Genomic DNA, 9072 nt, shown 5'->3' on the forward strand with positions numbered 1-9072 from the left:
GTACAATGCATTTATGACTAGATATTACATGTTATTAACCTGACATCATCACGTCATAAACTCATGCTTTTTGAAGTGGCATTCATATAACTATAACATGTTATAAATGCATTTACAATGCATTATGAACACTGGATTCATAGGAAGTGTTACTGCACTTGATTTATGGAAGGAATAAAACAGGACCTGCTCTTATAAGAAAATAATCAACAATGGAATGCAATAGATGTTTTTTGTTTTCCTGTAACAGCACATCCCAAAGTGTTTTATTCTTCTTATACCACAGCAGTTCACCAAGGATTACATTTATTTATTAATTAAAGAATAGCACATCATACTTTTTTTTTAGTTTATAACTACATTTATATATTTATTTATTTAGTTTATAACTAACATTGTGCAATGAAGTCAGTTCCTGTTATCGCTTACATTATAGCAGCTATAAACAGTCATTCCTTCAAGAGCCTCTCCAATTGGTCATAATTACATTTGTCTGGCACATATATTGCATGCTGGATATTCATAAATGTTAATAAAAAGTGCTAAATCAACACCCAATGGCTAGTCAAACACCTAACCCTGTATGACTAAATACCACTGCACACTGCACTTTACAAAGCTGCAGCACTAAACGTATTGCTGCTACCCTACCAACTGTTTACACTTTACAGCCCATGTTCTGTGTATTTATTCTTCTGTGTATTTATTGTTCTGTTCTGTGTATTTATTGTCCTGCACTCGTCTCACACTGTTGTGTATTGCACTTTATGTACTGTATGCACTGTCATGTGTTGCATCATGGTCCTGAAGAAATGACATTTCATTTCAGTGTATAAGCTATGTAGAGGAATGACAATAAAAACTCACTTGACTAGACTAAATCCTAAAGAGGAAGATCAGAATAGCTTCATTTTGAAATTCAGAGAGAGAGAAATTTATTTATTTATTTATCATTAGCACCTAGTCAGGCTGCTGTGAAAACATGAAAATGTGTGTGTGTGTGTGTGTGTGTGTGTGAAAATTCCTTCTTGCAAGCCAGCTCCATACTAATGATAACTTTGTTCTTGAGGCCCTTAAAGATGACATCATGACTGATGTTAATACACCAACAGGAAATGTTATCAGCAGCACAATAATGACACACACACCACACACACACACACACACACACACACACGTAAAAGAGAGAGACTTTTTCAGAAGGACATTCACTGGAGATCTGGACTTAGTCCCTTGGTTTTAGTATTGACTGGGTGAGTATTCAATCTTACTTAATTTGACTTCATCTTATATTTTAAGTGATATATCGTCTGATATCTGCTGCTTTTTGAACGAATGAAAATCAAATTCAACTTGACTTTTAAAATATGACCTTTCTCAGTTGGTTAATAAACTGAAAACAAAAACACTATATAAAAATGCATCTGTCATTTCTTTATGGCATTCCTGGGATAATCCTCTAATTGACTAGTGTTAAAATATGTTTAATTATTAAATAAAGTTATTCTATTCTATTCTTCTTTGTCTTCTATTTCTTTTTCTTCTTCTTCCTCCCTTTCTTCTTTTTGCTCTTCTTCCTTCTCCCTCAATTATATTCTATTCTGTTCTATTTGTTTCTCTCCTTCTTCATCTTTTTCTTCTTCTATTTCTTCTTCTTCCTTTATTTTTTTCTTCTTCTTTTCATTCTTTTATGCTATTCTATCCTTATTGTATTGTATTCCTTCTTCTTGTTCTTCTTTTCATTCTGTTTTCTTCGTTGTCCTCTTTTTCTTTCTCTTTTCCTCCTTCTATTTCTTCTTCTTCTACTTCTTCTTCATCTTCTCCTCCATCTTCTCTTCTTCTTTCTCTTTAATTAATTATATCCAAGCCTTTCAGGCATGTTAGGAATGATCACTGTACTGCAAATGTGAATCAGTAGTCCAGTCAAGGACAATTAACCAGTGAGCCAAATATTTAAATCATTCTACTGTGGTTTGTATGATTTTCAGTGTTATGTTAAACTTGCACATTTATAGATGCAAAATTATGTGTTGGAGATTGTTCCTGTATAAACTTCATGCATTCATTAGTTTGCCTTTAATATGATACAATATACATTATTTATTTGAGTTTTATTATTTAAACCGTTCAAAAACGAGTAAGGAAGGAATAGGTATAAGTGAACAGAAAAGGCTTTTTGATCTTTAAGTTCATTGGAAGTTAACTGGATGTAATTGTAAAAGCCCTAGATCTTGTAATTACTAATTAAACACACAACATAAGTAATTCCTGCACTGTCTATGGGCCTTTTATCTACAGGCTTGACTGCTTTACCCTCCAAGTGCACCTGCCTTTAATAAAGCCCTAATTTAAAGTCCCATTACGATCTGAGAGTGGACCGTTAGTCTTGAAATTCAAAGACTGAGGTGTTTGGCTGAACATTTATTTAATATATTCCCTTATTTAATTGCCATTCTGCAACCTTTTCGTTTTATATGTGGCACTAATAATGTTAAAACTGTAATAAAACTGTTAAAAAACTTCTGGCTGGAAGTGTATTAACTAGGCATAATGGTTCTCAGAGAGAATAATGTATTCTCCCCCCCTCCCAGAGTGCAACGACGGGACAATGTGCAAAGTTCTGGACGTCCTTCTGGCTCTGCTAAGTCGTTTCCTGTTCACAGTGCATGGCATCGTGACGGTGTGGCGTGTTGTGGTGGTGAAGGGTGATCCCTGCTATTGGCTGCTGCTGATGGGCGTGGCACTGCTGGGTGTAGAGATGGCCGTTACTATCAAATGCACCCGCAATGCAGAGTGGAAATGGTGATATTCGATATGGATTTTGTGTTATTTCTAAGCAAGATGTTTGACTGAGAAATAACTAAATTTCACAATTTGTTGATACAGCACTTCACATCATATAGTGTCAAATCAGCTAGCCTGTCCACACCAAAAGATTTAATCTGTACCACATACAGTATAAGCTTTTGCTTCTTGACTGGATGTAAGAAATGGGTTAGTGCTCGGAGGATCATGAGTTCAAATCCACAACTATCTGTGGCTGGAAGTCCAAGAGATAAAAATTGGCCATGCTCTCTGGATAAGAGGAGCATTACTGTCTCCCCTGTCAATCAGAGTGACACTAGCCAATCAGGGGCATCTGCGAGCTCATGTATATGGAAGAGGGTAGATAGCGCTTTCTGTCTGGGTGTGCTCAGCTGCCTAGTGGCATAGCACTAGGAGAGCAGCACTGGCTGGCTTCTCATGTCTCAGAGGAAGCACACTGTTGGGTGGGAAGTGGCCAAGATGAAATGAGGGAGAAAATGGGAAAAAAAGAAAAAATTGTAATTTAACTGAGGCAACCCAAAGTCATGGTACCATGGTATACTGAATTTTTTTTTTTTGTGAGAGTGGAGCACACATGTAGACTCTCCTCTGTATCTCCTTTGTGTCCAAGTGATGCTTCTATTAATACTGCTATTAATATTTCAGCTCACAGTGTCTTTATAATATCTACATTCACATAATGATCTTGTTTGATCACATTTTAAAAACTTGCTAAGCAAAATCATATCACTGGAGATTTCAGTGCTAAATATCTCTAGATCCTAACCGCCTCCACTGTCTTCGGGCCTGTAACCGACTCATAGCTCATGATGTTCCTGGCCTTCATTTGCTCTCCTTTTCCTACTCATTTTCTCTTTTATTCACATTCCAGTTTTTGACACTGTGCTCTCTTCATTTTCTCTCTCTCACACACACTTTGAAGTCTCCCTTCTCTTCTCCAGAGAGGCTTGGCTATATCGAAAGGGATTTGCATAGCTGATGGGAGTAATTTGCAGTCTGAATTGAGTCCCTTCTGGCAGCAGTAAGAGCCTCTGTGGTCTAGCTCATTGTTAATCCTTAACCATTTTCTCTTCTGTTTCTGTGCTGTTTTTAAGTCTTAATCATAAATCTGTTAATCAGTCACTCAGTCAATCAATCAATCAATCAATCTATCTATGCATGTAATCTAATGTGTATACATTATTTGAAATGAACATAATGTGTTCTAAACAGATATACAGTAGATATGAATAGAAGGGGGTATTTACTTATATGTGTGCAGGATAAAAAAAGACCACATTCATTAACAGAAATCATTCACTCATCTTTAGTAACTGCCTGGGCAGGGTCATAGTGGTTTAAATTTGGTTACAGGTTTGTTTCTATTTTGGGAAACAGAACAAAATTTTTTTTATTAATATGGAAGAACTGATATTTCAGACACAATATGGCCAAATATTTTGTTTAATTTTGCTCTGTGAAAGAAAATAGTTCCTGAAGAAGCCACACTCACTGATAGCTCATCGGCTAGCTGGCTAGTTAGAAAATAAAATTAAATAAAAAATATAGTGGGCAGGTACAAACAAAACTGGCATTTCTGCATCTGTTTCTTTTCCGTGTTTTCCAGTGCCAAAACAAAACAAAACAAAAACACCCTTCTGCTTTAGTTCACACCTACTCCGGGTTTACATCTGAATATAGGTACGGATATTTGAAGCACTAAACAGATTCAGATACAAATACAGTGTCATAATGTTACACCCCTACTATCTATCTATCTATCCATCTATCTATCCATCTATCTATCTATCTATGCATGTAATCTAACTTGAATGCATTAAAATATGGTTTCTGAATACAGATACACAGTAGATATGAGTAGAAGGGGGTATTTACTTATGTGCGGTCGTGAGTCATGCTGTCAGATATGTAGCATGCAGGATAAAAAAAATACCACATTCATTAACAGAAATCTATCTATCTATCTATCTAGCTATCTAGCTAGCTATCTAGCTATCTATCAGATCAATATTATATTTGGGAGAATAAGTACTACAAATCATGAAACTAACATTAAGAGAAAATAACATGCCTCCAATCCAGGCAATAGACAATGTAAGAATGAAAAAAAAAAAAAAATCTGGCAATTTGCCTGCAAGCTTTGTGAGAAGAAGCATAGATCAATACATGTCTAAATCTGAAAGACTGTGCTGAGAAATCCCCCACTGACTCCCTCTCTCTGATGTTCCTCTGTGCAGGTTCTCTCCCATGGTCTTCCTTTATCTCAGTACTGTGATTCCCTCCATCTGGTTCCTGGAGCTAAACCTGCTGCAGTTCAAGCTGCCAATCAACTCGTCTTCACCTGATCTTCTCCTCCTGTCTCATATCCCCATAGCAGCGGTGGGTGTCGTGAAATTTCTCGAAGTGAAACATCACTTTTCTATTTCATATGAAATGTACTGTATGGGCCTGTGATCTCAGAGTGATTACCCAGCATCATGTGTACTCTTACTGGCCTGCATATGAAAGGCAAAGTGGAGTTTGTACAAAAATCTGCCTGATCTTTTATTCCTAGCATCAAAAAAGCAGGTGCAGGTGCAGCTAATACTTGATGCTCTCGGATATTTGATGCTCTCTGTCAGCTGTAGAGCAATGACACATGAATCACAAAGCATGATCAAACACATACTGTATATGTGTATCTGGTTTGTTCTGTATTGTCAACACTGCAATCTGATTAGAGCTAAAGCGATGATTTCACCTCATATCCATGACCACCTATTGATCTTTGTTTTTTTTTTAATCTTCCTTGAAAGATTAGCAATTTGTCTGACTAACCTGTAGGCTGCTTGTAGCCTGCATCATCATCAGAAGCAGCTAATAATCACTTTAGCTGCTGATATCTCCAAGCAGCAGAGCTCCCAAACCCCAAATCCTTCCTCTGATCTCTTTTCAGAAGCTGAAAGATCTGAAACTGTCAGAGTGAGATTAAATGAGAGGCATCACAGGGTTTTGGCTCTTGCTCTCTGATGGGGTTAGCATGTTGCTGCTGATATGGCTAAAGCAAAGGCCAGTCAGCCATCATGGCATGAGCTAAGCCCTGTAGATGTAAATCAAGGATTTATGAGTCTGGAGATTTACATTGGACTAGACATTTTAGTAATGCAGTGAGAAGAAGTTAAAGGAAAAAAACACATTTAATGTGCTTATATTGAATTATTTGTGATATGCTTAGTGATTTTGGTGCTAATTTGTTGGTTGATACTGTGTTTTCATTATTCCGATCACATCAAACTAGTGCAATATAGGAGGTTTTCACTGTTAGCTAAAAATAAAAAAGCAAGATGTTCAATGTGATATTAATGAGAAAGCCAGTGTAGAAGTAGTGGAGACAGCAAACACTGGACCCCAGAATGCAATGCAGGTACACAAAGCAGTTGCACAAAGTTGCACCAAAGACTTAGTTAGCAATCTAAGAGATGACAAGCAAAATGGCATTGATATATATATAAAGGAATATATAGATATAGGAAACTTTTAACCAAAGTGAGAATAGACCAACATTTTGATAAACTAAATTTAAACTAAAAGGTTTTCATTACAAAATAAATCTCGGATACCACTGAAGATTGCATGCTAATTATAAAGATTAATATATAAGTAGTTCAGAGTGTTTGGTGTCTCCTATTTCTGTGTATGTGTTCTGGCTTGTATGTGAGAATTTCATAATGGCATTGGAAAAGAGTATTACATTCTTCAGTTGTGTTTCTTGCCAGATGTTATATTCTAATTGTGCTCTGCATCTATATCTGTCTTAGGGATTAGCAGATTTGGAACCTGAAAACTGGGCAGCTGGTTTGGAGCAGACCATGCTTATCGTACTGGTACTAGGACGCTGGCTCATGCCCAAAGGTGACATGTCACGTGACCAGCTCTCACAACTCCTCATGGTCTATGTGGGCCTGGGTGCAGACATCCTGGACATTTTTGACACTTTCAAGGAGCCTGAAGTGAAAACCAACCGTGCTGTAATTATTGTGGGGCTGAGCCTCTTCTCCTGGGCCTTAATGCAATTCCCTTTGGTTCTGACACAAACAAATCCCCCTAAATCCCATACAAAGATCCATCTTAAACCCACCAGCCCTGAGTTACTGCCCTGCCCCTATACCTCCTGCTGCTCCAGTGAAATCTGGAGCCTTCTTCTTACTGTGGGGCTTCAGGATGGCCCGTTCCTCGTGTACCGCCTCTACCTGATGCTTAGAGAAAACGTTCTGAATCAGCTGATGATCTTCTTCACGTGTAAGAACATTCTCATTGTAATGCTGGAGCTGTACAGGATTGGTGTGGTACACTTTGAGCTGCACAGGCCTGGGGGGAGAGAAAGATCACCTAATGAACCTCAGAGACAGACAGAAAGAGTTGAAGGTGAAAGATTCGAAGTTTTAGAGTCTAGCCGCCAAGGGGTAAATGAAAGCATTGATTAAAGTTGAACTTTTCAATTTAAAGTTCAGATTAAGGTTAGGTGAGAATCTACAATACTGTGAGTAAACAGATTTTCAACAGTCAGTTGAAAGGCATAGTAAGTTCACAGACGTTTCAGCTTTCTACCTCACGTTGCATGTTCATTCATTCATCTCCAGGAACCGCGTTTCCTTTGTCAGGGTTGAGGGCAATCCAGAGCCTATTCCAGGAATACTGGGCATGAGGAATGAATAAACCCTGAATGGGATGCCATTCACACACTCATTCACACCTAGGGACAATGTAGAGTAGCCATTCCTGTCGTCGTGTCCTCACATTGTATTATGTGTTGGCTTGTACATCACTAAATTATCTCAAACATTCTGGTTTTCACCATGATATTCCAAGTTCTAATTATGATTTTTCAATATTCTTTTGTTCCTACCTGCTGTTCTAACTTGATATAGCAAAAAAGGCGGAATAAACCATTGAAAAAAGTTTTTCATGGGACTATTTTTGTGCCATTTTAGTTCTGTATGGTTCAGAGGTGTTATTCATTATATACCGCCTGGAGTTTTATTACAGAATAAGCAATACTAGTGCCAGAGACAAACAAAAAAGCTACAGAGAGCCAATTAAATTAGGAAAATAGCAAACAAATGTTCTTTTAAAGGCCCAAATCTTTGTATTTAAGTACCTATTAACTGGCTGCTCTCAGATCCTATTATTTAATTAAAGACAGGCTACAGCAGTTAATTCTATAGATAAAAGATTCATAGATATTGCTAATATTAATTGTAATACAAATATATCTTGTGTACTACAAATGCCTAATGAGAGAGAACAAGATCTTGGTTGCTTCCAATTAGATGTTGATCATTTCCAATAAAATAAAAGGTCACTAACTATTTCTTATATATACAGTTTAATATAAGCCATTGCTTAAAGTTTAACTGGAAATGCCACCATAGTTTGTCCAAAAAGTTTATATTTTAACTAATAACAACATTCACTTAGACAATACGGATTTTTATTGAATGCTTCCAAAAACATATTTCTAACATTCTTGAAAACAGTCATTTGGAACAGTGTGAACTGGACAGAAGCCTTAAGAACCATGAGATGGCAGTGTTCGCGTATTATTTAAGCCACCATAACAAAGACAGACAGGGCACAACTACTTGCTTGCTAACATCAAATGAAACCTTTTTTTTTTTGTCTGGGGTTGATTAAAGAGCTGCAAAAACCCTCTGTTCATACAGCTTTTATGAAGAACACGAATCAGGCAGATTGTGTTTTTCTGAAGACGCGCAGTAAGAATCATTCAGTGTCAGGTCTTGTGAACATGGTCTCAGTCTCAGTTACTACATCATTTCCATGATATAGAGTATTCTCTATGCTCAAAGCTTTTGGGAAAATCTTTCTACCTCAAAATCTACTGTCCAGGTATAACCTGAAGATTAATTAGAGATAGTGTCATATAGTCATACCGTATGTATATTATAATTGTGTACAACTACAGTGAGTTCGAATAAAAACATATATCATACTGCCATGCTTGTTTCTCATTTTTACATACTCTCCATAATCTGTCTAAAATAAGAAATGGGCAGTACCTCAGTCTCACACTCACTGCCTTATTATCAGTGTTATACTGTCACAGTACTCATACTGGTAATGGCTGGCTTTCTCTCTCTCTCTCTCTCTCTCTTTCTCTCTCTCTCTCTCTCTCGTGCTGTTTTGCAATAAAAAAGCAGCAACGTCTCCTGAGAACAATAAAACATAATGAAACACTCTCCCTCTCTC

The 9072-nt window shown here is 37.1% G+C and overlaps 1 protein-coding gene across 1 annotated transcript; it reads left to right on the forward strand.

Moving 5' to 3' along the window:
- The first annotated feature begins 1869 nt into the window (after window positions 1-1869).
- LOC113534163 (transmembrane protein 26) lies at window positions 1870-8728 on the forward strand. Its single transcript, XM_026926795.3, has 3 exons — window positions 1870-2802; window positions 5064-5205; window positions 6624-8728. Exons 1-3 carry the CDS (start codon window positions 2570-2572, stop codon window positions 7287-7289), a joined length of 1041 nt encoding a protein of 346 aa, XP_026782596.2. The 5' UTR covers window positions 1870-2569; the 3' UTR covers window positions 7290-8728.
- Window positions 8729-9072: the final 344 nt, after the last annotated feature.

The sequence above is a fragment of the Pangasianodon hypophthalmus genome, chromosome 8 (genome assembly GCF_027358585.1).
Source record: "Pangasianodon hypophthalmus isolate fPanHyp1 chromosome 8, fPanHyp1.pri, whole genome shotgun sequence".
NCBI lineage: Eukaryota > Metazoa > Chordata > Actinopteri > Siluriformes > Pangasiidae > Pangasianodon > Pangasianodon hypophthalmus.

What these genes read in the sequence shown, in the direction of transcription:
- LOC113534163 (XM_026926795.3), top strand. Translation starts at nt 2,570, where the DNA reads ATGTATTCTCCCCCCCTCCCAGAGTGCAACGACGGGACAATGTGCAAA. An exon ending in CGCAATGCAGAGTGGAAATG is followed by an intron (nt 2,803 to 5,063) that starts GTGATATTCGAT and finishes TCCTCTGTGCAG; the next exon opens with GTTCTCTCCCATGGTCTTCC. An exon ending in CTCATATCCCCATAGCAGCG is followed by an intron (nt 5,206 to 6,623) that starts GTGGGTGTCGTG and finishes TATCTGTCTTAG; the next exon opens with GGATTAGCAGATTTGGAACC.